Source organism: Lutra lutra, chromosome 18 (genome assembly GCF_902655055.1).
Source record: "Lutra lutra chromosome 18, mLutLut1.2, whole genome shotgun sequence".
Taxonomy (NCBI): domain Eukaryota; kingdom Metazoa; phylum Chordata; class Mammalia; order Carnivora; family Mustelidae; genus Lutra; species Lutra lutra.
In genome coordinates this window covers 34,597,843-34,625,083 of record NC_062295.1, presented here as the reverse complement: position 1 = coordinate 34,625,083, position 27,241 = coordinate 34,597,843, and the positions used below count along the sequence as shown (strand labels likewise).

The 27,241-nt window shown below is 44.0% G+C and overlaps 1 protein-coding gene across 14 annotated transcripts in view; it reads left to right on the top strand.

Annotated features, from left to right (window-relative positions):
- The window catches only part of TRRAP (transformation/transcription domain associated protein), a 114,280-nt gene that overhangs the window by 5,710 nt on the left and 81,329 nt on the right, over window positions 1-27,241 (top strand). For 12 of the 14 annotated variants that reach the window (XM_047712678.1, XM_047712684.1, XM_047712685.1 and 9 more), the window contains exons 4-19: window positions 3,757-3,867; window positions 5,099-5,203; window positions 6,155-6,238; window positions 8,148-8,204; window positions 10,518-10,643; window positions 11,886-11,963; window positions 12,170-12,258; window positions 13,136-13,232; window positions 16,116-16,254; window positions 19,326-19,404; window positions 20,742-20,976; window positions 21,644-22,004; window positions 22,092-22,189; window positions 22,638-22,832; window positions 23,861-24,052; window positions 26,858-27,023. In XM_047712678.1, coding sequence (XP_047568634.1) covers window positions 3,757-3,867; window positions 5,099-5,203; window positions 6,155-6,238; window positions 8,148-8,204; window positions 10,518-10,643; window positions 11,886-11,963; window positions 12,170-12,258; window positions 13,136-13,232; window positions 16,116-16,254; window positions 19,326-19,404; window positions 20,742-20,976; window positions 21,644-22,004; window positions 22,092-22,189; window positions 22,638-22,832; window positions 23,861-24,052; window positions 26,858-27,023 — 2,212 coding nt within the window. The remainder of the gene's footprint in view (window positions 1-3,756; window positions 3,868-5,098; window positions 5,204-6,154; window positions 6,239-8,147; window positions 8,205-10,517; window positions 10,644-11,885; window positions 11,964-12,169; window positions 12,259-13,135; window positions 13,233-16,115; window positions 16,255-19,325; window positions 19,405-20,741; window positions 20,977-21,643; window positions 22,005-22,091; window positions 22,190-22,637; window positions 22,833-23,860; window positions 24,053-26,857; window positions 27,024-27,241) is intronic. The other 2 variants (XM_047712682.1, XM_047712677.1) reach the window with 1 other exon arrangement.

Genomic DNA, 27,241 nt, shown 5'->3' with positions numbered 1-27,241 from the left:
GTAAGGTTCAGGTGGTCTTACTTCATCTTACTTAGTACGTGCAGTCCAGTCCTCAGTCAAGGTCTCAGAGAAGACCATTGCCCATAGTCCTGTTTCTCTGGGGCTCTGCTTTGCAGATTCCAGCCACCTGGACTGCTTGGAACTCTTGTTAGCTCCTCACTTTGGCAGGGTCCACCTGCTGAGCCCCAGTCAGGACGTCCAGAGGGACGGAGGGACGCAGGCGGAGAGCCACGGTGGCCATATAAGTTCCCCTTCTCCTGGAGATTGTGGTCTGGCCCTGCCTCTTGTTCAGCATCTGAAAACCATTCTCCGTTTTGTTTTTGTTTTTTTTGTCCAACTTTATGGTTAGTTGTGTGCTGTTAGTTTCATAGGCAGGAGAAAAAGTCACATTTCTTCTTTTTTTTTTTTTTTTTTTTGATGGTCTACATAAAAATGATTTTATTGATTTTTTTTTTTAAACATTTCTTATTTTTGATGTGGGGGTAATAAAACATTTTTCAGTTACTGTGATTAAGAACAGCAGATAAAATGTTTTTGGCTTTTGGCATGGTCATTTGAATTACAAAGGATCAAATAAATGCTAGTGGGAATGAATCAGGGCCCTACTCTGTAGCACTAGATAGTATTTCCAGTTCAGTGGGAGGTTTTTTTGGTGGTTTTATTTTAAGTAGACAGTTTTTAAGGACTTGTTGCTTTGAACTGAGCTGGGGAAAAAAAAATCCTGAGATATTTCAAGATTGAGCTAAAGAGCTTTCTCTTCTGCCCAAGCTGCTAACGCAAGCTGTTAAAAAATAACAACAACAAAAAAAACACACCAAAAAACAAAAAAGCTAAAAAAAAAAAAAAGAGGTGGGAGGGAGGACGTGATAGGCGTGCATTCTGCATTTTTGGAAGAACTGCTAAGTGAGAACCATAGCCTCAGCGGCTTTGAGAGGATGAAGTCATGGGGAGCTGGTGAACCCACAGAAAGGAGCTCTTGTTTCAGGTCTCTCTCTGCGTGTGGGCCTGGGGCTGTCTGCTGTGAGTGTCCCACCCCTTTCTCTCCTGTCTGGCAGTTAGCAAGTTAATTTCTGACTTTGGTCGCAGACACATTGATTAAATTCACAGAACCAAAAGGCAGTGAAGCAGTCTGTGTACCTGGGGCTTTCGAAAATTGTGACTTTGGAAATCTGTTTGATAGAAACATTGGCCTTCCATGAAATTCAGATGACTAAGCCCTTCAAAGAATTAAATACTAGAATGAACCGCAGTAGGTAATTCTAAATTATCAGCACTACTGCCCCAGAAGAATATTAGAATGAGGTGAGCAAAATTAACAAAAGAAAAATCCCAATGCTTTCGGGAGTCTTAAATACATTTCACTAAGCACTTAGGAATAAATTTGTGGGCTAAGTAAAGGTTCTATGGGCCATCTTTCAGGACTGGAAATAAAGGAACCTTCAGGTTAGAATTCACATGAAAAGTTCATTTGGGTCCAAAAGCTGGGGGCTGAGTTGAAATCCTGGCAGAATAACCAGGCAGCTTGGTGAAGGAGTCTTTTTTTATCAGAGGAACTTGAAACTGTTTTGGAACCTATGGAAGCAGCAGTTGGTATGGACTCATGTGCTGATGACTTGATTTTTTGGTGACCGTGATAACGTTCCAGTGGGAATCTTCTTGTTCCTTAAGTCCTTGAATGTGGGTATTTTGTAAAAAGCCTTAAGTTTTGGGGGTTAAATTTCCTGCCCCCAGTGAATTCCTAGCCTGTTTGGGGAGAGGCTGGCAGGTACCTGAGGGCTGTTCCCACCAGTGTTCGGTGTGAATGGAGCCCTGGGTTGGGCCTGGGAGCCTGGTGCTCAGGCCCACATTCTAAGATTCCCACTACTTTCTTTCTTGGCTCCTGTGGCAACACTTTTTTGGTTTTCGTCTGTTCCTTCTCTTCCTTCATAGACTCCTCTTCCAAGAGTACTTTATAATGGTAGAAAACCCCACATCTCTGTCTGCAGCCCAGATCCACGTCTGGAGTTTCAGACACTTGTATTTAATTAACTGCCCAGATGCCTCCCTCAAGGGCCTGTCAGGCTCGTGATGGTAACTGCCGAACCCCTTGCTCTCGCGCTTCCACCTGCGGGGCTCAGCTAGTTTACGTGCCTTTTACATCCATGCTTTCTCATAATTTTGTGCCTTTGCATAGGCTTTTTTTTTTTAAGATTTTATTATTATTATTTTGATAGAGACCGAGATCACAAGTAGGCAGAGAGGCAGGCAGAGAGAGAGGAGGAAGCAGGCTCCCTGCTGAGCAGAGAGCCCTACATGGGGCTCCATCCCAGGACCCTGGGATCACGACCTGAGCCAAAGGCAGAGGCTTTAACCGCTGAGCCACCCAGGCACCCCTGCAAAGGTTTTTCTTAGAACCTTCTCTGCCCTTGGTTCCATCCAGCACTTAGTGTTCCCTTAGTTGCCAGTATTTCCTCCATCATAATTCTGTATTGTTCTTTTTTTTATCTGTTTTCCCAGTACATGACTGCCTCCCCCCATCTGGGAGGGCATGAATTGTATCAACTCTCTTTTCTCTCTGTCTCTCTCTCTCTCTTTTTAAAAAATATTTATTTATTTTTAGAGAGCGTGCACATGGGCAAGCAGGAGTTGGGGGAGGAACAAAAGGAGAGAAGAGATTCCTAAGCAGACTCCCCACTGAGCGCAGAGCCTGACATGGGGCTCGATCTCATGGGGCTCATGACCTGAGCCAAAGCCAAGAGTTAGACCCTCAACCGACTGAGCCACCTGGGTGCCTCTCTGTTTTCTTCATCTTATCCCCGCTGAGCACATGATAGAGCCTCAGTGACTGTTGAATGAGCAAGTGAGGCCTTAAAAGGGGAAAGGACTTGGCTGTTAAAGACACTCAATTTCCAACCACTTCTAAAGCCTATGGACTGACACTCGGCAAGTTTTATGACCTCTCTGAGCCTCTTTATCCGTGATATGGAGACAATACCTCACCTTGGGCTCATGAGGACTGAGTGAGAAAGAGGAAGAACAACACAGCTCAGTATTTAGCACACAGGGGCTCTGGTAATAACACCGGATGATATTAATGACCATTTACCATAGAGCATTTACTGTGTCCTAAATTAACTCACGTAATCTCCGCGTCATTCCGTAAGGTGAGAAATGCTAGGACAGTCAACAGATGGGGGCATGGTCACTGCCTCTGGTTCCCACTTCCTAAGCGGGATCCAGAAACTGCTTAGGATGCATTTAACTGCACCGTCTCCAGACTGGATGTTCATTTCCAGTTCTCCTCTTAAAGTCAATGCTGGGATTAATAGATGAGGTTAGATTACCATCGAATTGATATGGACCTGACCAATAAATTAGCTTTTCCGAGTAGAAAAATGTGCCAATTTGTTTAAGCTCTTCATTTTCCTCTTGAAGATGCTAAGATCTAGAAGGCAAAAGATTTTTCGGAGGGCTCAAACTTAGGTTGTGGCAGAGTCAGTCTCTAGGACAGGTGCTAGATTCTACCTTTTCCCCAGCATTAGTATGTGTACTTTGAACAGTAAATTTTAACATTCACTTTCTATCTTAAATTGTATTTCAGAAACAGTGATCATTTTTACTTAAAACTGTGTTATCACTGAAGCATCTAAAAGCATTAAAAATTACTGTTGGCTTCGCTAACATGCTTTATATTTTCTTGAGATTATAATACATGAATTTGAAAGGAAGGTATGTCCACAAACTTAATGGGGTTTTCTTTTATATTTGCAAAATTAGAATGTGACATCATCTCCTCAGTATTCCACGTTCCTGGAACATATCATCCCTCGATTTCTCACATTTCTTCAAGATGGAGAAGTTCAGTTTCTCCAGGAGAAACCAGCCCAGGTAATCTGTTCAGAAATGTCGGGGAGCGGGGGTATGTCATGCTGTAAGATCACAGGCATTTATGAATTAAAACACCTGAGAAAATTTAGGGTTCCACTTTATTTATTTTATTTATTTATTTTTTTAAGATTTTATTTATTATTTATTTGACAGAGATCACAAGTTGGCAGAGAGGCAGGCAGAGAGAGAGGAAGGGAAGCAGGCTCCCCACTGAGAAGAGAGCCCGATGCAGGGCTCGATCCCAGGATCCTGGGATCATGACCTGAGTCGAAGGCAGAGGCTTTAACCCACTGAGCCACCCAGGTGCCCCTGACCAGTTTTTATCTGTATCCCCGCTGCTCTTTGTACCCCCTTTCCCACCTTGATTATTTGAAGTCTCATACCAGTTTTTTCTATGAACATATATATAATATAAAAATATATATTATATGTAAATATAAATAAGTCTTTAAAAATTGCCATAATGCCAGTGAAAGTTATTGCCAAATAAAGTTATTGCCACATTTTTATGTCCTGCCAGTTGAAGGCCCACACCTTTGACCTGCCTTTCAGTTGTCGGCTCCATCGCCCGAATCCTGAAAGCTTAGTCGGGTTGTGTAATCAGTCACCGAGCCCAAGGGGGATCCGGAGATAGGACCGTAGGAAGCAGACCCTGTTGGCGGGAGACCCCAAACCAAGTTCCGTTTGTGCCAGGCTCTTTTGCGGGAAACCCTCCAGATGTTCACACGCTGGGGCCCTTCCTAACCAGGGAATAATGGTTAGTTGTGGAAGAGGGAAAGTTGGACTTGGTTCATTTGGTGCACAGCTATTAGAAATCTTGAAAACAGTGGTTTGTGGTACATACCTGGGATACCATTTTAGTAATTCACAGCATTATTATTATTTTTTTTAAGATTTTATTTATTTATTTGGCAGACAGAGATCACAAGTAGGCAGAGAGGCAGGCAGAGAGAGAGAGAGAGAGGAGGAGGCAGGCTCCCTGCTGAGGTGAGAGCCCGATGTGGGGCTTGATCCCAGGACCCTGGGATCATGACCTGAGCCAAAGGCAGAGGCTTTAACCCACTGAGCCACCCAGGCGCCCCTCACAGCATTATTTTTGAAGTGGGGTCTATCTTGTAGTTTGGCATTTCCCAGTGCTGGCTGCAGATAGCCGTGTACCTTACAGTGTGAAAGAATGACTTTGGGACTCTTGGGAGGATTGGATACTGACCTTCTTTTTTTCCTTCACCAGCAACTGCGGAAGCTAGTACTTGAAATAATTCACAGAATACCAACCAATGAACATCTTCGTCCTCATACAAAAAATGTTCTGTCTGTGATGTTTCGCTTTTTAGAGGTAATCTTTGAGAATTTTTTGTTACTTAGCCGTATCTTGATTGTCAGTGGTTTTCTTATTGCGGAATCTAGTATTACACAACTATTTCCCCTTTCACTGAAGTTCTGATTCACATGAGTAAAAATTTTCTTAATGTCTGTTTTCCCCCCATTTTGCTGACCAAATTACTAAGAAGTAGTATTAATTGAAGATGGTTTGTTTTGAGTTGGCGGGGAATTGACTACATATGGTGGAAATCTTTGGAAAGGGCTGGGCTGGTAAACTCAGAGTTGCAAGGCTCTTTGACTTCGTGCTACTTTAGGCACAGTAGATGCTTATAAAGAGTTTGATTCTTCTGGTGAATCCATCTGGCACCTACCTGTTACATTAGCCTTGAAAATTGTTTTCTTGCTGTTCTTAAGCACGATATGTTTAGAATTCTGTTGTGTTTCTGGGCCCCTTGGAAGAGTGAGCTTTGGAGGGGATAGAGATGGCTTTAGATCCGGCTCTAACTCATGTTGGCTGTATCATGTTAGCCATGTGGCTTACCTTCTCTCAGCACTAGCTTCCCGTGGGTAAGATGGGGAAGACACCCCATTCCAAGAGTGTAAAGTGTTTAGCCAGTGGTCCAATAAAAACATACTGGGTTTTTCTGACAACATTTTCAAGCAACGAAGAAGTGTCATTTGTATCACTAAGACCTTCACTCATAGCGTGACTTGCCTTAAGTGCCGTTTTTCATCTGTGGGAGTATTACTTTCCAAAGCTTACTGGTGGGATGCCCTTCATGTGGTCCACCAAAGACCTCAAAAGCTTCTTATCTGAGATAATTATGTTCTGTGTTCCACAGATTGAATCTGAGTTGGCTGATGTAGGGTGTGTATGCAGAAAAATGCTTGAAGATAGTGTGTAATCTTTAGATTAAGATAACCTCAGAAGTATAACTCTTTTCTAAATACTTTTTTTTTAAAGACGGAAAATGAAGAGAATGTTCTTATTTGTCTAAGAATAATCATTGAGCTACACAAACAGTTCAGGCCGCCCATCACACAAGAAGTAAGTGTTTATACGGATGGCATTTATAAAAGTGTGTCAACAGGTTTTTTTTCCTACTGTGTGGTTTATTTGCTCCCTTAGAATTGACAGGAGATGTGCTGCATTCAAGAAAAGGATACCCTAAGTTTGGGGGAAATTCTTTACAGGTTTCACAGTGACTTTTTTCTTGATAATGTTTACATGACTATTTGGCTGAATTTGTACATTTCTTTGAAATGTGGTAAACTACCAGACTGGCAGGGCTCTTTGGGTAATTCTGGTATTTACACATCTGGTGTGCTAAAAGGCTCCAGTCATTTTATGCCCTGCGGTGGTTTAAGATGTGAGTTCTGAAGTCAGAACTGGGTTGGAATCTCAGCCTTGTAATTAGTAGGTACTAACATTGTAAGTGTCTAGCCTTTTGGAGCCTTTATTGTAAAATGAGGATTCTCACAGGACATATCCTCAAAAGGTTGCTTAAAGAATTAAAAAAATTTTGGGGGGGGCGCCTAGGTGGCTCCGGGGGTTAAAGCCTCTGCTTTCAGCTCAGGTCATGATCCCAGGTCATGATCCCAGGACTCTGGGCTCGAGCCCCGCATCGGGCTTTCTGCTTGGCAGGGAGCCTGCTTCCCTTCCCCCTCTCTGCCTGCCTCTTTGCCTACTTGTGATCTCTGTCTCTCCAGTAAATAAATAAAATCTTTTTAAAAAAAAAAAATCAGGTGTTCTTTAAGGAAGTCCTACAGGAGTAAAATAAAAATATAGCAAGTGTGGGAAAACCTTTGATTCTGCGTCCTGTTCTCTGTGACATGAGAACTCATACCCAGTTAAATATGTGGGTATGCAATAAATAGGGAAACATGCAGATTTAGTAGAACGGAAGACTTCCCATCTGGAGTCAGGATCCTTTAGCAGACTTTTAGCGTATCAATAAACCCCCTGCTTTTCTAACTGCATTTTGATTTTGCCTATCCAAACGCCACTCATTGGTTGTTGGTTGAAGTTGAAGATGGATGAGAAGCCTCTTCCCACCCTGAAGTCTTTAAAGAATTAAATGACAAAAGTTAAAGTTCTTAAGAGTGATTGGTACCTGCGTAGTAGGCACTAAACAGGCTGTTAACCCTAATTATGATACTTTTTCTGTTGGGAATCTTAGTAACCTGTTGTAGATTATTGTGAAATTAAAAGAAGATGGAGTAGAATTCTTGTCATCTGAAAAAAACTAATGTCTTTATTTCTGTTTTTTACTATGTATATTTTCTGTATAAATGTGATAATATTGGATGTGGCGTTTTTTTGTTTTCCCCAAATCCAAAAAATCATCATACAAGGTATGATCACATCATACAAGGGTGTTTTCCAATCATGAAAAGTCCTTTATAAAGGTAGTTTTTAATGGATGTATAATAAATTGTCTTTCTTACCATGCCCTTGTGTTTGGATATTTAAGGTATTTCAGAATTTTTATTTTAGGACTGTTGGTGAGTATCTTGTTGACCGTTCAGGTTATTTCCTGGACTGTGTTTGTAAGAGCTGGGTTATCAAGTCAAAGGTGTAAATGCTTTAATGCTTCTGATAGGTACTGTCAGGTCGATTTCTGGAAAGGTCTGAGCAGTTGATGCTTTTCCTGGTAGTACAGGAGAGTCTCCCTCTCATTGGACTCTCTTGCGCGTGGTATAGTAGTACTTTCATAAAGGCAAAAAGTGGCATTTATTTTAATTTTCATTCCTTTGCCCTTCCTGAATTAGAAACTTATTCTTTTTTTGTCTGTCTGTTCACGTCCATGGCCTGTTTGTATTTTGAGTCTGACATTTTCCTGCCTGGTTTATTAGTTCTTATATAGTAAGACTATTAACATTTTTGTTACTTACTATCAGCGTTTTCTGTTGATAAATAGCTTCCTCATATTGTCTTTTTTTAATTTTATTTTTAGATTCATCATTTTTTGGATTTTGTGAAACAGATTTACAAGGAGCTTCCAAAAGTAGTGGTATGTTTTTAATATTGTTTGACTCTGTTATTTATATTTACTTATTACTTCCTCATTCCGAAGGGAATTAGGAATAGTTGGGTTGAAGGAATAATGGGGGAAGGCTGGATGCTGATTTTAGAATGAGGAGTGGTTGATGATGGTCAGAATGTAGCTTGATAAATCAGCCATTTAAAAGAAGAATTCTCCAGGCGCCTGGGTGGCTCAGTTGTTAATTTAAGCATCTGCCTTCGCCTCAGGTCATGATCACAGGGTTCTGGGATCGAGCCCCCACATCAGCCCCACGTCAGGCTCCCTGCTTGGTGGGAGGCCTGCTTCTCCCTCCCCCCCCCCCCCACTCCTGTTCCCTCTCTCACTCTCTCACTGTCTCTCTGTGTCAAATAAATACATAAAATCTTTAAAAAAAAAAAAAAAAAAAAGGAATTCTCTTGCTTTCACAGTTTAAATATGTTATTTTTGACATAAAAGCAATAATTTTATTTTGGAAATTAAAAAAATAATAATAAATAAACAAGTACAACAAAACCCAAGGCAGATCATCCGTAATTTCCTCACTTGTAAGAAACCATTGATGTTGAAGAGTGTGTGTGTGGGTTTTTGTTTTGTTTTTTTGCCTCTATATTTTTCCTGCTTTTTAAAGTGGTTATACTCCTTTGTGACAGCTTTCTGGGGAAGGGGCGTACACTTTCAGCCTCCTTTTCAGTATCACTAGAATTCTTTCTGTATTGAAAGAAGTCTGTCTTAGTGATGTCAGCAGTGTGTGGAAGTGCGTGGTGTGTGTGAGGGTGGGCTCCTCCCTGCCTTACTCTCACCTGGTAGCACCACTGGGACCAGTTTGGTATGTCCTCTAAATCACTTCTGACAGCAGTCATAGTTCCTTTTTTTTTTTTTTTTTTTTTTAAGATTTTATTTATTTGAGAGAGGGAACAGAAGCAAGGGGAGTGGGAAAGGGAGAAGCAGGCTTCTCCCAGAGCAGGGAGCCTGATGGGGGATTGATCCCAGGACTCTGGGATCATGGCGTGACCTGAGCCAAAGGCAGACGCTTAACGACTGAGCCACCCAGGCGCCCCCTGGCAGTCATAGTTCTTAGTGGCCCCTTAACTTCCTGTCCTATGCATGTACTGCAACTGTCTCCTTGGTGCAGGTTTTCCCAATTTTCAGTTCCTAACTATCACAAGTAATCACAAGTAATGGTAATCATTCTGCGTAAATCTGTTCATATGTCAGAGTTTTTATTCTAAAGATTTTTTTTCTCCCCCAAAGATTTATTTATTTATTTATTTATTTGATAGAGAGAGAGAGAGAGGAAGAACAAGCAGGGGGGTGGGAGAGGGAGAAGTAGGCTCCCCACTGAGCAGAGAGCCCGATGCAGGGCTCCATCTCTGGACCCTGGGATCACGACCAGAGCCCAAGGCAGATGCTCAACGACGAGCCACCCAGGCACCGTCTAAAGATTTTTTTTTAAGCTTTAAAAACAATTTGTAAAAATTATCAAAGTAAAATGGATCCCTTTTGGTATTTTGAGGATTTTAACCTCAGAATATATAAAGCTTAATTAAGACTTAAGGGGCACCGGGGTGGCTCTGTTAGTTAAGCATCTGCCTTCAGCTCAGGTCATGATCCCAGGGTCTCAGGATTGAGCCCCACCTCAGGCTTCCTGCTCTGCAGGCCTGCTTCTCCCTCTCCCTCTGCCTGCTGCTCCCCCTGCTGTGTGCACGTGTGCTCACTCTCTGTTAAATAAATAAAATCTAAAAAAACAAAAACAGCTTGAGTTCTGGTTACCAATTTCTGTCACCCATCACTTCAGTCAGAGAAGCTGCTTTTTTTAAGAAGTGGTCTTATTTCTGTGAAGCCCAGATTGCACTGAGAACTAAGGATGGTGAGAAGGCCTTGGCTTTTAAAAATGTTCTCTGTCCTTTGCTTCGGTCCCTGCCTTTGAACTCTGTGGAGGAGACTGTTTTCGAGGTGGATTCAGTGGGGACTAGCTCCTAAGTTCCTACCACCAGAGAGATGGGCTGCCTTCTCCCCTGCCTGCTGAGGTAGTAATGTAATATGTCACACATTTCAACTTCTACCAGCTAGGAAAAAAGGTAGAAAATACTTGGGGCAGGTTTTTTTCCTCCACTGTTGGAGGTAGAGAATGTTGTCACTGTTGTGTTATCTTTGTCCATAGAGAGGACCCCAGGTCGTATGGAATCAGTGTGACAAGAGACGTGGACGACATTAGGTTTCTTCCACCACAGGTCAGGTGTGTTTTGCTGAGGAATATTGTGTCTGACTTTAGGAAGAATGATTTGTGCTCTCTTTATGCAGAACCGCTACTTCGAGAACCCTCAGGTGATCCCCGAGAACACAGTCCCTCCCCCGGAAATGGTTGGTATGATCACAACAATTGCTGTGAAAGTCAATCCAGAACGAGAGGACAGTGAGACGAGAACAGTAAGTTTTTTTCAGATGTTTTGTTTTGTTTTTATCCATGTCTTCCTGTACTAGGTAGAGGAGAAGTATGAGATACTGACTTTTTATGCATATCTTTAGTGTATTTTGGGGGTTTCTTCTCCAAGTACCAGAGGCATTTAAGGTAACACATGTGTGCATCACTGATTGTGCAGCCTTGAGGTGCTGAATGGTACTGCTGCTCACCTTGGATGCAGAAATTAAATGGTAAAACTATAGTGGAAATCCAGAATCACTTGTTGGAAAGACAGCTGCCCGGGCAGAGAGGCCTCCCCTCCATCCTTAGCTTTGACATTAACCAGGTCTCTTTAAGCTACACAGAAATTTCTAGCTCGGTACCTCAGAGCGTGGGCTCCGGGGGGCAGAAGCTTGGGGACGATGTTCCAACCCCACCACTTGGGCTTTCTAACTGCAGCAAAGCATATAATTTTTGTTCTGGCCTTAGTTTTCCCTCTCATTATCTGAAAAACCTTTCTTGTAGACTTTTGAAGAGAATGCTGGTATTGTCTGCAGGTAATAGGTCGGATTTGAACTATCTGGCACGCAGATAGCCTGTCTAGAGCAACTGTGTTTCCAGGGTTGAATTAAGAATTTCATCCGTATTTGTTTTACCGCAGTCATTTTGCAGAGCGTTTCAGTTTGGGCTGGAATAAACAGGAATCTACATTTTGAATGAAGCCTTCATTCCTTTTCTCCTCCCGACTCAGAAACTTGTCTTCAATTTCAGTCTTTGTGTTTCTTTTCTGGCTTGTCTGCTCCTGTCCGTTGTCCTTTGGTATTCGAGTCTCACATTTTCCTTACCTGCCCTGGGAGTTCTTATATATTTAGACCATTCAACTTTTTCTTATATTTATCGTAAACATTCTTTCTTTATAAATGTTTTTAAGTAAAACTGGGCAAATTTGTACTTTTTGCTGTTCTTTTGAGTTGGTTAATAGATACTAATTTAAAATCTCCTCAAGTGATTTGAATGTCTAAGTTTTGACAAATTTTCCTGATATCTTAACTGTGGGTGATGGCATTGGAAAATATGAAAAAAAACCCTTTATATTATTAAATGATAGTTCTTCGTGCTTTGTTTTTAAGATGTTTGGGCTCTTTGACCACAGATACGTATAAAGCTGTGGCAATACTTTCTCTTTATTTCACGGGGGCAATGCTTAGCGGTGGGCCGCGTTACGTGCCATGGTGATAACTGTGGCCCTGCTTGCTTCTCTCTTCCAGCATTCCATCATTCCAAGAGGATCTCTTTCTCTGAAAGTGTTGGCAGAATTGCCCATTATTGTTGTTTTGATGTATCAGGTATGCGTGTTGCTCACTAGTGTCTTGGGTGTGGGGCTTCTTGTATTTCGACAAAGTTCACATCCAGTTTTCTGTGCTACATGGAAGATGTGTGGGGTGTACATGTGCTAACTAATGTAACGAATCGTGGAGGTTTTTTTGCTGGGCCAACTTCTTTGGCCATAGCAGAGTGTAAGAGCATGAAAATCTGGTATGTTTGCTTTTAGCTCTACAAACTGAACATCCACAATGTTGTTGCCGAGTTTGTGCCCTTGATCATGAATACCATTGCAATTCAGGTATCTGCACAAGCCAGGTGAGATTTCTTCGGACAGAGACATGGCCGACCGCCACAGTTCTAGAATTCCAAGTAAAAATACCCTTGCTGTCATCTTCTGTAAGACGTAAATATTTTGAGTGATAAAATCTTGGTAAAAGGATAAGCAGTTCGGCCTTCGTGAACTTGTAGTTCCGTAATGATGTGAGTAGTTATTATCAGTTCCTTATTTCGAAAAGATGAGCTAGTACCTCAGGTTTGGGGGGCTTGTGAGTTTAGAACTATCGTTCGGGGTTACTGTGCTCACTCCCAGCTGCGGGATACGTGAGACTTCCCATCTTCAAGCCCCATTCCTGCTGTGCCTTTCAGCATGAGTGCTACAAGGTTCTCTACCCTCTTTCCCCGTCACCCGTCGCCCTTCATCACTGACCTTGTGAACCGTGCATATCCATCTTTGAAGCCCCACTGAAGCTTTTTCCTCCAACTTAGAGCATTCTCTTAAGACCTTTCTCACTCACTCCACTGACCAGCCCCTCTGTCTCTGAGTCCTTGGAGGACAAGATCTGAGGGTGAATCAGCCGTAACACTCTGCGTGGCCCTGACCGGGTCTTACACGGAATAGGCAGTCCCCTGGTAGCATCTCCTGGCTGCGTGGGTCGGTCTGGCGTGGGCTCTGTGGGACGCCCGTCACGGCTGCTCTGCAGTGGCTTGGAGACCTGCTTGCTAACTGCCTTTATACCCTTTGTGTTATTGGGACCTGCACACGAATGTAGAGTATTTACGGTCGGTGCTGTGTTCCGGTCTATGTAGAAATCACACTTTTAGGGCTTAGTAATTACTGTGGGCTTTGATTAATACTGACATCACCTAAAGAACTAAGAGCTAACATTGTAAATTCTTTTCACTTCTCATCCAGGCAACATAAGCTTTACAACAAGGAGTTGTATGCTGACTTTATTGCTGCTCAGATTAAAACATTGTCATTTTTAGCTTATATCATCAGGATTTATCAGGTAAGTTCATTGACAAAATTTTAAGTCAAGTTTACGGAGATATAAAGTACATCCAATAAAATTCACCTTTTATAGGTGTTCAGTTCTACGAATTGGCCGGTGCATACAGTTAGTAACCACCAACACACTGAAATCGAGTGCATTTCAAAATTCCTTTTATACATTTACAGTCCCATTTTCTCCCCAGTCCCTGGCAAACACGGACTTGTTTTTTGGCACTTAGTTTTTGCCTTTTCCAGAATGTCCGACAAATGAATCCCAGAGCTGATAGTGCATGTAACCTTGGGGGTGTGAATTCTTTCGCTTAGCAGTAACGCTGAGAGTCAGTCGTCATGCTTTATGTTTATTGGTGGTTAGCTGTCTTTGTCTGCTTAGGCTCCCTCACACAATACCATAGACTGGATGCCTCAAACGACCAAAATTTATTTTCTCGCCGTTCTGGAAGTTGGGAAGGCCAAGATGGTGGTTCTAGCAGGGTTTGGTTTCTGGCAGGGACTCTCCTGCGCTGCAGGTGGCCGCCTTCTGGCTGTGTCCTCGCATGGGGAGGAGGAATGAGAGGGCGAGATGGCGGCTTCTCTTCTCAGGCCACAGTCCCATTGGATTAAGGCCCTATACGTAAGACCTCATTTAACCTTAACTTCCTGAAGACTCTGGTTTCCAGGTACAGTCACGATGGGGGTGAGAGCGTCAACGTGAATTTGGGGGGCGGGGGACACAACCGTGTGCAGTACTACCCCATATGGGTGCTCTGTGCTGTGTTTATCCATTTACCAGGTGCTGAACATTTTGGCTTGTTTCTAATTTTTCTTTTAAGGAGCTTTATCAGGATATAATTCACATATCAACTGTACTCTTAGTTTATTCATAGCTTTGTACAACCGTTACCACCATCCAGCTTTAGAACTAAGTCCTCACCCTAAAAAGAATCCCCGCCCTGATCACTGGCGACATTCCTCTTCCCACTGTCCCCAGCCCCTGGCAACCACTGCTGTCCTCTCTGTCAGTAGATACGCCATTGCATTTCTGGCCTTTGTTAATAGGTCCGTTATAAGTAAACCCTGGCACACAGGCTTTCATGTGGGCCGACTTCTGTTGTTGGGAGTCGTGTGTTAAAGCAAGTTTTAAGGAGAGATTAGAGTTTTAAAAAATGGCCTCGTTCATAAGCCAGGGATAGAGGAGTTTGGGATGCTCTTTTGAGGAATCTGAAGGGTGATTCTGTTTCTGTGTTTCCCCACTCATAGTTGTATTCTGTCCAGATTTCAGTCCAGAGAAAAACTTGGAAGAAAGAAGTGACACCTTATTTCTCATTTGTGTAAGGTTCTGGTGTAGTTATGGATAACAGTGGAATTATATGACAGTTATTTTTTTAAGGAAGAAACTTTATCTTCAGGAAAATAAAAACACATTACCAAATTGTTTAGGGTAAAAACTATCTTTTAAGACATTTGTGGGCGCCTGGGTAGTTCAGTGGGTTGAGCCTCCGTCTTCCGCTCAGGTCTTGGTCCCAGGGTCCTGGGATCGAGCCCTGCATTGGGCTCTCTGCTCGGTGGGGAGTCTGCTTCTCCCTCTCTCTCTGCCTGCCTCTCTGCCTCCTTGTGATCTCTGTCCGTCAAATAAATAAATAAAATCTTTTAAAAAAATAAAACATTTGTAACTCTAGGGGCGTCTGGGTGGCTCAGTGGGTTAAGCCTCTGCCTTCGGCTCAGGTCATGGTCTCGGAGTCCTGGGATTGAGCCCCACATTGGGTTACCTGCTCTGCAGGGAGCCTGCTTCCCCCTCTCTCTCTGCCTGCCTCTCTGCCTGCTTGTGATATCTCTCTCTCTCTCTCTCTCTGTCAAATAAATAAATCTTTAAAAAAATTCGTAACTCTTTTTTTGTCCCTTTTTTTTTTTTTTAAAGATTTTATTTATTTAATTGACAGAGACCACAAGTAGGCAGAGATGCAGGCAGAGAGAGAGAGAGGAGGAAGCAGGCTCCCTGCTGAGCAGAGAGCCTGATGCGGGACTCGATCCCAGGACCCTGAGATCATGACCTGAGCCGAAGGCAGAGGCTTTAACCCACTGAGCCACCCAGGCGCCCTTTTGTCCCTTTTTTAAGGGCATTTGTCTAGATAATGGTAATAAGAGTTTGGAACGTTTGGCTTTAAAAATCTGAATTAGGTACGCTGTACATTTAAGTTAGCTTGCGCTATCATGGTGAATTGCCTTCTTTACACTCCTCAAAAGGAAACTGGTGAGAGCTTGTTTTGAGTTGAGGAAAGGTGTTTCTGGTGTCATTCGCAACTACATTAATGGGAGGACTGAGTAGATTATGTTCTATGAAAATTTTCAGTATTCTCCCTCCTTCCCACCAATAATGAAGTGATTCATGTTTATTGTTAAAAGCTGGGAAAATGCAGAAAAGTCCAAAGAATTCCATAATTCCATTGTGTAAAAGGAACTACTACTTAACATTGCTGTATATCCTTCCACCGTGGCAGCGAGCGCACACACTATGAAAACTTTCTGGATGATAACTTACTAGGATGATTACTCTATGAGGGTCCTTCGAACTACACTAAAGTCTTTTTTTTTTTTTTTTTTTTTAAAGATTTTATTTATTTATTCAACAGAGAGATCACAAGTAGGCAGAGAGGCAGGCAGAGAGAGAGAGGAGGAAGCAGGCTCCCTGCCGAGCAGAGAGCCCAATGTGGGGCTCGATCCCAGGACTCTGAGACCATGACCTGAGCCGAAGGCAGCGGCTTAACCCACTGAGCCACCCAGGCGCCCCGAACCACACTAAAGTCTTATTAAAATTTTTTGAAGTTTATAAAATTGGGGTGTGTCGTATCCACCCCTCCCCATCTGTATCAGTGTAACTGTTGTTTTCCTCTCGTTTGTACAGGAGTTGGTAACCAAGTACTCCCAGCAGATGGTGAAAGGAATGTTACAGTTACTTTCAAATTGCCCTGCAGAGACTGCACACCTCAGAAAGGAGCTTCTGATCGCTGCAAAGCATATCCTCACCACGGAGCTAAGAAACCGTATGTCCACCATATCTTGCAATGCTTGCGTGGGCCTGTCTGCCTGCGGGACTGCAGACATCCCATTGTTGGGCGGAGTCTTGAGTTTGCTGGGGTGTTTCAGGCTCCGTGTGTGCTTTCTGTGCTGCTGTCTTGGGTTTGCTCTTTCCCCTTCTTTCTTGGCCTCACTGCCTCTGCACTCTTAGTCTGCCTCTCTCCTTTGCCTGCTGCGTCCAGGGTTCTCCCTGTATCTTCCCAACCATCTCATAATTCATGTGATGATTTCCTTATCATAGTGCATGTCCTTAGCATCTCGTGGTACTTCCCTGCCTTTTGGCTGCATATCTTTTGAAACGTATGAGCCACCCAGGCGTCCCGAACATAGACACTTTTAAAACCCCTTTTAAAAAAAAATGTAACACAGGGCACCTGGGTGGCTCAGTTGGTTAAGCAGCTGCCTTCGGCTCAGGTCATGATCCCAGAGTCCTGGGATCGAGTCCCACATTGGGCTCCTTGCTTGGCAGGGAGCCTGCTTCTACCTCTGCCTCTGCCTGCCTCTCTGTCTGCCTGTGCTCGCTCACTCCCCCTCTCTCTCTCTGACAAATAAATAAATAAAATCTTTAAAAAAAAAAAACACAGCAGAGTGCACAAAAGAAACGTATGATTTTGCCAAAAATTACAGAACAAATGCGGGTGCACATCCCCCAGGGCAAGAAACCCAGCGTTCCCAGCACGCGGACACCCACATGCCTCCAGGGCTGAGGGCCGTTGGAGTTGCTCCAGCCCTGGCTCCCTTGGCTGTGTGCGGCTTTTCTACATGTTCATCTCTGAACAGTATCAACATGGGAGAATTTTTAGTGGAACAGTTTAAAATCTAATCACTGTGGTTCTCAGATTAACCGTAGGCATTCCTGCTGTTCGAGTCACGAGGCTCTGGGAGGTTCTGCTGGGGAGCTGTGTAGCAGAAGGTTTCTACTTGTGAAATGTGGACAGATTAAAAAAACCTTTCCTGTGCTTATCAGATAATCGTGTTCCATCACCCACGGCCTGGCCCTTAAGCCGCACAGCTCTGTTTTGGTCTTCAGGCTGTTCCACAAAGATCAGTGTGTTTCCACGATGCTGCTTTCAGGGTTTGATCACGTCAGGCTAGTTGAATTCAGCTTTTAGAGTCCCCCTACCCCTCTTAAGCCTTTTCTACTGATTGGTTTGATTTTTTTTTTTTTTTAATAAAAGATTTTATTTATTTGACAGAGAAGAAGAGACAGCCAGAGAGGAAACACAGGCAGGGGGAGTCAGAGAGGGAGAAGCAGGCTCTCCAGTGAGCAGGGAGCCTGACGCAGGGCTCGATCGATCGCAGGATCCTGGGATCATGACCTGAGCCCACGCAGACGCCTAACAACTGAGCCACCTGGGCGCCTCTGACTTTTTGTTTCTTTTTATGAGGATACTCTAGGATACTTTGTTTTGAAGGCCATAGTAGTTCTTGGACTAAGTGGGTGACATCATCTCAGGTCTCAAAAAAGGTTTTTATTTAAAGAAACACTTAGAGAATCATCTTAAATATTAGTATTATATATCATGATATTATAAAATACCAAAAGAAATGTGTTAATGGAGCTAAAACTTTAATATTCACTAGCTATACTTTCTTTTGGCATCCAAAACCATACCAAATGGTAACCCATTCACACTAGTACTAAAAAGCAGTGGTTTGAGAAAACCTAGCTGTTCAACAGTGTAACCCATTTTTCTGGGATTCTGATTCTAGGTCACGGAGGGAATCTGGGAACTAGTGCCACACAGCTTAATTTCTTATCACTTCCTCCTTGCACGCTTGGCTGGTCCCTAGCCAGCCCACCAGCAGGTGGTGCCTGAGTCCTTGTCATCTTTCCTTCTGTGCCTCCTTGCTCTGGGCTACCCACTGGGGACATCCCAAGCATGTTCCCTTCTCTGACTTCAGAGGGATCGCTGATTTGCTTCTTGCATTTGGCGCTTCTCCCTGTGCTGCCTCGCTTTGGGAATTACCTGGAGATGTGCATTTCTTCTCTCCAGTGCCCACACTTCTTTTGACCCATAATAGCTATTAGCTGGTGGAGGAGGTACTGTATTCAATTGATTGAAGCTGGCCATGATGTCAGGCTTGTTCCAGAATCGGAACATCCTTTGAATATTTGTGGCCAGAGTTCCCTGGGGGAGTGTGGAGGAGAGGCCTAAAAAATGCAGGTTGCTGTCCTGTCTGCACATCCTTAGAGTTGTGATTTGTCCCTGAGTGAAGACCAGCTGTTTCTTCTCCTCTGAGATCTACAGGCTTGGTGGGGGGCGGGGGCGGGGAGGTGTGGCCAGGAGGTTTGGTGATGATTCCGTCTGCAGGATTAGACAGAACCCCCATGAGTTCCTTGTTCACATCACCGAGGAGTGGGGACTCCTGACCGGGACCCCATGTCTAGAAGAACCCTGTAAAATTTTTAGATTTTTTGTAATTTATTTAGAGAAGTACCCTTACTGCTCCCTAAAGAGTAACTATAAAACATTTAAGAAGGAGGACTTCGGGGCAGTGAATAAAGGGGCATTTAGAAGATGCTACCCCTCTTCTCCAGACAGGCCTGGGTGGATGGTGGCAGTTTTTTTGTTGTTGTTGTTTGTTTGTTCTTTTCAAATAAGACTTTGTTGTTTTTGTTTTTTGTTTGTTTTTTAATTTTTATGTGATCTCTGCACCCAGCGTGGGACTCGAACTCAAAACCCCAAGACCAAGAGTCACATGCTCTTCCACCTGAGCCAGCCAGGTGCCCTGCTGGTGACAGGTTTTAAGGATGGTGGGACGGGCCTCCAGCGAAGTACTAGGAGCAGGTTCTCTGCCAAGGAATAGGAAGCTCACTTTTTCTTATTCATTCTTTGATACTGAATGTGATCCCATCTGCACCTTTGCCAGCAGATGGCTTGTATGGCCGGGCAGAGCCAATGTCTCGGACTGAAATACAGCATGTGTGTTTTTTTCCTCCCCACTCATTCCCAAATCTAGATTGCCAATTGCCTGTAGGCTCCTGTGTTGTTGGTGTAACTGGTGACATGTGCAATGGATATTTGTGTTCTAGAGTTCATTCCTTGCATGGACAAGCTGTTCGATGAATCTATACTCATTGGATCAGGATACACTGCTCGAGAGACTCTCAGGTATGGTATTAAACGTACATTTCTATTGACAAAATGCAGCGGGGGGGCATTGAGCTGTGGCACTTGATGTTACGAGTATTTTAACAGATGGAGGCTTGACTCTCCCTTTGGATTTAGAATTGCAGGAAATTTGAAATGCCTTAGGTTGGTTTTTGTGCCTTAGCTTAGTGGGAGAAGTCAGAATAAGTATCTTGATTTAAATTGTAGGTAAAACTATATCCAACTGTGTTAGTTTTCCTGTTGTTGTTTTGGTTTTTTGTTTTGCTTTTTTGTTTTTTATGTAACAAGTGTGTTTCTTTATTATAAAAGAATATTTAATAACTCAAGAAGGAAGAAGGAAAGGAAACCTTTCAGTTCTGCACAAGGAATTCAAGTAACATGGATAATATTTTGGTGTATTTCCTTCTAGCTTTGTTTTTTATGCATTTTATAGAATAAATGTAGCTGTGATCACATTTATTGTTTCTAAAGGAGAAAGTTAATATTTTACCATGTAAAATGAAGCAATGTTAGTAATTTTTTGGTTTTAATATGGGAGGTGTGATAGATCTTTTGAAAAATACACAGAACACTTTGAACATGATGTAGACTGTTTACTGCGTTTTCCATATAAAATAGTTACAAATATAAAGATACTGGCTTCCGTGGAACCTTGGCCCTTGCCACTCAGGGCCTTTGTCTTTCCAGTTTCCTCCTTCTGGAAATTTCCCTGGCTTTTTGCCCTGTGGCCGTTTTGTCCTTAAGGTTTCAGCATCAGTGTGACTTTTTCAGAGGGGCTTTCCCTGCCCCCCCGCGAGTGGCTCCCCATCTGGTCTCTGTCCCAGGGCGTTCTCACATCTACAGCACTTACCGTGCAGTTCATCCTGGTGTGTTTCCCCCCTTATGAAGAAGATTCCTGAGGGCAGGGGCTCGGTTCACTTTGGTCTCTGGTATCCTGGTGTCTAGCTCATGGCTGGCACATGGCAGGTGTCTAGACCTTGAGTCCGAGAAAGTGCTCAGTAGCCCAGACGTTCCTTGTTCTGTCTCTATAAAATGGTCACAGTATGTAAGGTGTTTGTTGACACACACTGTTTATCTTTGAATAACAAAACCCGCTTAGTGGGTGATCGAGCTGGTGGTTATTCCTGCCTATGTACTGTATGTGCCCTGTGAGTACGACATTCAAGAACTTGGAAGTAAAGATTTAGGCACTGAGACCAGACTTGAGCCTTGTGTGGTCGTGTAGCTGGGAAGCCGGAACCATAGAACGCCTGTTCCCAGGTGTACTGCCCCCATGTGGCTGCCCATGTGGCCCCGTGGGCCTGTGACCCGCCTACTAGCAGAGTCTCCGCCCACAGGCCCCTCGCCTACAGCACGTTGGCTGATCTCGTGCACCACGTCCGTCAGCACCTGCCCCTCAGCGACCTCTCCCTCGCTGTCCAGCTCTTTGCCAAGAACATAGATGACGAGTCTCTGCCCAGCAGCATCCAGACCATGTCGTGCAAGCTGCTGTTGAACCTGGTGGATTGTATCCGCTCCAAGAGCGAGCAGGAAAGCGGCAACGGGAGAGATGTCCTAATGCGGATGCTGGAGGTATTGGTTCTCCCGAGGGGCAGTGGCATCCTGCGCTTGTGTCCCACCCATGGCTAAACTTGTTCCAGGTGACAAGTTTATGCTGCTGGCAGATGGCCCAGCTGGATCCCTGGGGTCAGACCACCCGGGTTCAAATCCCTACTCCCCATTAACTAGCCAAGTGTCCTTGGGCAAGATGCTTAACTTCTCTGTGCCCACCTACTCATGTGACCAGGGATAATCACAGGGTCTGGCTCCCAGGATTTTGTCATGAGAGATAAGAAAATAATACATGGTTGCTCTCAGCACGCCTCCTGGCAAGTACTTAGAAGAGGTATTTCTGGGACACTGCGTAGCCACGGGCTGGGCTCGCTGCGAACACTGGCAAGGCACCCATTTGGGGGTGTGGGTGCGGAGGAGAGCGTAATTGCCAAGGCCAGTGGGTGAGAGCGTGGGTTTTGGAGTAGTCTGGGCCACGTCCAGGCTTACCAACAAGTTCCCCAGCTTTTCTGAGCCAGATTCTTCGCGGCGACAGTAGCCGTAGTGATGCCACTGCGGTTACCATTGAGGAAAAGAGCGTGCTTCTCTTCCCTTCATATGAAGCATATTGTTCTGTCTTCTGAAAGGGTTGTTGGCCTGTTGAAGAGGAATGATTTTTGTCTTTCTTGCCACTTTCTCTTCCTGATAGGTCTTTGTTCTGAAATTCCACACCATCGCCCGGTACCAGCTCTCTGCCATTTTTAAGAAGTGCAAGCCTCAGTCAGAACTCGGAGCCGTGGAGGCAGCCCTGCCCGGGGTGCCCACCGCCCCCGCGGCCCCTGGCCCTGCCCCCTCCCCTGCACCTGTTCCTGCCCCTGCCCCGCCTCCACCCCCCACCCCTGCCACCCCTGTAACCCCAGCCCCTGTGCCTCCCTTTGAAAAGCAAGGAGAAAAGGATAAGGAGGACAAGCAGACATTCCAGGTCACAGATTGTCGAAGTTTGGTAAAAACCCTGGTCTGTGGCGTCAAGACAATCACTTGGGGCATAACGTCATGTAAAGCACCTGGTGGTAATTCCGCTCTTGAATTATTTAGACATGATGCTTTCCACAGAGTGGGTTTATTCCCAGTAACTGATTGTGCTCTCTCTCTTCCAGAAGCTCAGTTCATTCCCAACAAGCAGTTACAGCCCAAAGAGACCCAAATTTACATAAAACTTGTGAAATATGCCATGCAGGCTCTAGATATTTATCAGGTAAGGCAGTGCCCTCCAGCCAGACTCCCAGGTGTGGAGGAGAGTGGCCAGTGATGGAAGGGGTCTTCAGAGTCTCATCTGTCGACAGTTTGGCTGGCTGACAGTATTTGAACACCTGGGTTTGCTTCTCTTCAGTAGCACAGCACTGGGTTAACGGGGAGAAGTCTGACTTGTGTGGGCTCTGTGGGCCAGTGGTTGGTGTAAATGGATGGCAATAGAAACAAGATTGAAGTTTACTAAATTTGTTTCTGTTTGGAACCCTTAACAAAGCTTTTTTGATTATTTTAAATATTTCCCAAAATTAAGCTGAGAATAGTGAATTAAAAGATGGGATGGGGCATTGATTATCTAATTGAAATGTTCTCTTTTAAATATGTAGCTAATCTATTTATGGAATACATTCAGAGATGTCTGGTTTTAATGTCCATGGGTTTTCTCCCTGTGCTAGGTCCAGATAGCAGGAAATGGACAAACATACATTCGGGTAGCTAACTGCCAGACCGTCAGAATGAAGGAAGAGAAGGAGGTGTTGGAACACTTCGCCGGCGTGTTCACAATGATGAATCCCCTAACATTTAAAGAGATCTTTCAAACAACGGTCCCTTATATGGTGGAAAGAATCTCGAAAAATTACGCTCTTCAGGTATAAAACTCCTTTTTCATATGTTTTAAACATTAACTTTAAAGTTATCTATGTGTTGAGTACTTGGTATTCTGTTTATTTTGAGGGTTTTCTAAATATGCCTAAGGATGTGCTCATAGAACAAAAAATTTAGTTTTTGAGAGACAGTGCATGTACGCATGTGTGAACGGGGGTTGGGGGGGTAGGTATGGTGCAGAGGGAAAGGGACAATCTCAAGCGGACTTGCAGAGCCCAGTGCAGGGGCTCGATCTCAGGACCCTGAGGTCATGACCTGAGCTGAAATCAAGACTTGTACAGCTAACCAACTAGAGAGATATTGGGGTACAGTATTAAAGTTATTTTTGGGGGCGCCTAGGTGGCTCTGTAGGTTGATTTTCTGCCTTCGGCTCAGGTTGTGATCCTAGGGTCCTGGGATGGAGCCTTGTGTTGTGCTCCCTGATCAGTGGGGAGCCTGCTTCTCCCTCCCCCTCTGCCGTTCTCCCCTCTCATGCTCAGTCTCTGTCTCTCTCTCAAATGAATAAAATCTTTTTTTTTTTAATTTTTAAATTTTTATTTGACAGAGACACAGCAAGAGAGGGAACACAAGCAGGGGGAGTGGGGGAGGGAGAAGCGGGCTTCCTCGATCCCAGGATCCTAGGATCATGACCCGGGCTGAAGGCAGACGCCTAACGACTGAGCCACCCAGGCGCCTCTCAAATAAATAAAATATTTAAAAAAAAAAAATCTTTTTTGAAATAACAAGCTATTTTGGATCAGTTTCTTTCATTGGTAGAAATTAAATATATGTTAGATGTCGTCTCTTGGTATTTGTTGGTGAGGATAAAATAAGGGACTTAAGTATTTGAAGTGATCTAATCCATCCAATTCTCGCAGATTTATTAATTTCTTTCCCCTTGGGGTGAATAAGTAATTTCTTGGGAGTGTCTGATCACAGGTTTGATTTTGTATTTTTGGACAGTTCATTACTTTGTGCTCAAGCTACGGGAAGAGGGGATTATTTTTGTCACATGTATGTCTTGTTTGGGCAGATTGTTGCCAATTCCTTCTTGGCAAACCCTACTACCTCGGCTCTGTTCGCCACAATTCTGGTGGAGTACCTCCTGGACCGCCTGCCGGAAATGGGCTCCCACGTGGAGCTCTCCAACCTGTACCTCAAGCTGTTCAAGTTGGTCTTCGGCTCTGTCTCCCTCTTTGCAGCTGAAAACGAACAAATGCTGAAGGTAAAGCTCACTTAGATCCTGGTGTACTGTTGGTGGTGGTGGTTTAATTCCCATTTTCACTTTTGCACAGATTGGAGTTACTTTTTTTATATTTGTAAAGTACTCTTTGAATTAATAAATACTTAAAACCAGTAAGGGCCAGACGTAAAAAAGATTTCATGTGTCTTTGAGCAGAGCTTGATGTGTATCTGTGATTTAGAGTGAGACCTTCAGGATGCTTGTGATCAGCAGTGGGTTGCCAGGAGTTTCGGCCACCACATAAATTTCTTTGGATTGATTGCCCAAATTAGGAGCACATTGTTCCTATTTTAAAAATGGAGCGGTGGAAAGGAAAGAGGGGAAAAACGTCTTTGCTAACTTCTGTCCAAGGACAAACAGCTGGTTTTGTCACCGTTTTGAAGACATCAGGCAGGCATCCTCCACTTTAAGTCTGTTTCTTCTCTACGTTCCTATTTTCTGTGCAGTATATGAATATCTCATTTCGGGACCATTTGTTTATTCCCCCCCTTTATATCAAGAATTCTTACCGATTTGTATTCCTTATTAAGACCGTTTGGAGCGATGTGTCTCCTGACATTTTTGTGGATGACTAATGCAGTATAATTTGATCTCATCAGTTATTTGATTTTAGCAAATGGCTAAAAAACTTGCCCGTGGTTCCATCTACCACTGAAAAAGCAGCAGATGGTATAACAGAAAACTTAATAAAAATTCACTTCCACTGAAGGCAGAATATTTTAATTCCTGCAGAAAGTCAAATATTATCACCAGTTGTCTCTGAAGAGTGTTGTCTTCCTGTAGGGGAATTCTGAAGAAGTAAACAAGCTTCCCCCCTCCCGCCCCGCATAGTAAATGCACGAATGGTGACAAAGAGCACTGGCCATCTCTGCTCTTATGTGACTGTTTTTAAGGGAGTTTTTCAGTTCTGTAGTAATCACTTGTCAACAACCTTGACATTACTTTCATATTCATATGAAAGAAACATAGTTGAATTTTTCCGAGAAGAAATATTTGATTGCAGGCTACATCCACATGATTTGGTATTGTCAAAAAATACAAATTTTGGGCGCCTGGGTGGCTCAGTGGGTTAAGCCGCTGCCTTCAGCTCAGGTCATGATCTCAGGGTCCTGGGATCGAGGCCCGCATCGGGCTCTCTGCTCAGCAGGGAGCCTGCTTCCCTCTCTCTCTCTCTCTCTGCCTGCTTCTCCGTCTACTTGTGATCTCTCTCTGTCAAATAAATAAATAAAATCTTAAAAAAAAAAAATACAAATTTTGCTAACTAGATACAGGACAACAAAAACAGAACAAACCCTAATGGTAGGGCGTTGGCATATTGTTCCAGAAAAACATTCAAAGAACAAATTTCACGCAGGTTTTTGTCAAAATAATACGTGTAGTTGATTTAGTCTGTAAAATCAATCTGTCGTGCCGCCTGTGACCGCAAATTGGGAACCGTGTCATTGACTGTGTCACTGCCCATACAGCACTTCTCAGCTCATGTTCGGTTATGCCTGTAAAGCATTTCATGTGCAGCCGAACCTGTCACATGTTAAAACCAGGACCTGAAGTACAAAATAAAAAGTTTAATCTGGCTTAAAATGTTAATTTCAGTTACTATTATAAAGTGCTTTTTTTTTTTTTTAAGATTTTATTTGTTTATTTGACAGAGATCACAAGTAGACAGAGAGGCAGGCAGAGAGAGAGAGAGAGAGAGAGGGAAGGAAGCAGGCTCCCTGCTGAGCAGAGAGCCCGACGTGGGGCTCGATCCCAGGACCCTAAAATCATGACCTGAGCTGAAGGCAGCAGCTTAACCCACTGAGCCACCCAGGCGCCCCTAAAGTGCTTTTTTAATTTAAGAAATACCCATTTTTTTAATTAAGTAGTCCAGAACCTTATAATCTCAGCGTTTTTTTCCCTCAGTTTTGTTTTTTTAAGGATTTTATTTATTCATTTGAGTGTGAGAGAGAGAGAGAGAACATGCATATACACAGGCCAGCGAGCAGGGGGAGGTTGCAGAGGGAGAGGGACAAGCAGACTCTGCGCTGAGGGCGAGCCGTACCTGGGGATCAGTCTCACCACCTGGAGATCGTGTCCTGAGCCGAAATTGAGGGTCACACGCCCCCTTACAATTTCAGTTTTTGCGGCTCTTCCAAAACTCTGTGTGTATCATATTTGATAGTGAAGTTTCCCTTCCCTTAGGGGATTTCTTGCATTTAGATTGTTATAGGAAATGGGCTTCTTCATCTTGTTTGATGATTGAGTCTTGTAAAGGAAGTGACTGTATTCACAGGACTTACAGGGCCGACAGACCCTCTGGTTCCTGTTCCAGAACGTCCTTTTTTCAACATGAGGTAACTGCGCAGTAACAAAAGAACCTATTAAACGCTTCTTTCGCAGTCACCTCTGTGGGAACCGGAGTGTATTTTAAGAAAAATTAATTTGAGCCAGATAAAGGTCAGAAAGGTCTTGTTTTTCCTTTCGGAGTAAAGTCATCAGAATTACCTTCCATTCAGGGGCGCCTGGGTGGCTCAGTGGGTTAAGCCGCTGCCTTCGGCTCAGGTCATGATCCCAGGTCCTGGGTTCGGGCCCCACATCGGGCTTTCTGCTCGGCGGGGAGCCTGCTTCCTCCTCTCTCTCTGCCTGCCTCTCTGCCTACTTGTGATTTCTCTCTGTCAAATAAATAAATAAAATCTTTAAAAAAAAAAAAAAAAGAATTACCTTCCATTCGTGTTTGCAGTGAACCTTGTGCGGGCGGGGCCCCTCCTCCCTGAGAGCCTGTTAACCTGCCTTTTCTCCACCCTGCAGCCCCACCTGCACAAGATCGTGAACAGCTCCATGGAGCTTGCACAGACTGCCAAAGAGCCCTACAACTACTTCCTGCTACTTCGGGCCCTCTTCCGCTCCATTGGGGGAGGCAGCCATGACCTCCTGTATCAGGAATTTTTGCCTCTCCTGCCAAACCTCCTGCAAGGTCAGTGCGGCGACTTGGGTTGCCTCTTAGTCTTGTGTGCACGTAGGAGTTTGGCTGCCTGTGTTTGTGGGGTTCATCCTCTGCACCCAGTGAAGGTCACAGTGAGGGGATGGATGTGCATGTCACCTGCCAGCGGGGTTGTGTGTGTGTGTCCATCCATCCATCCCTGTGCCCCACTCTCTTTAAAGGCAGTGGGACTTTGAAGGGAGCCCTCCTGC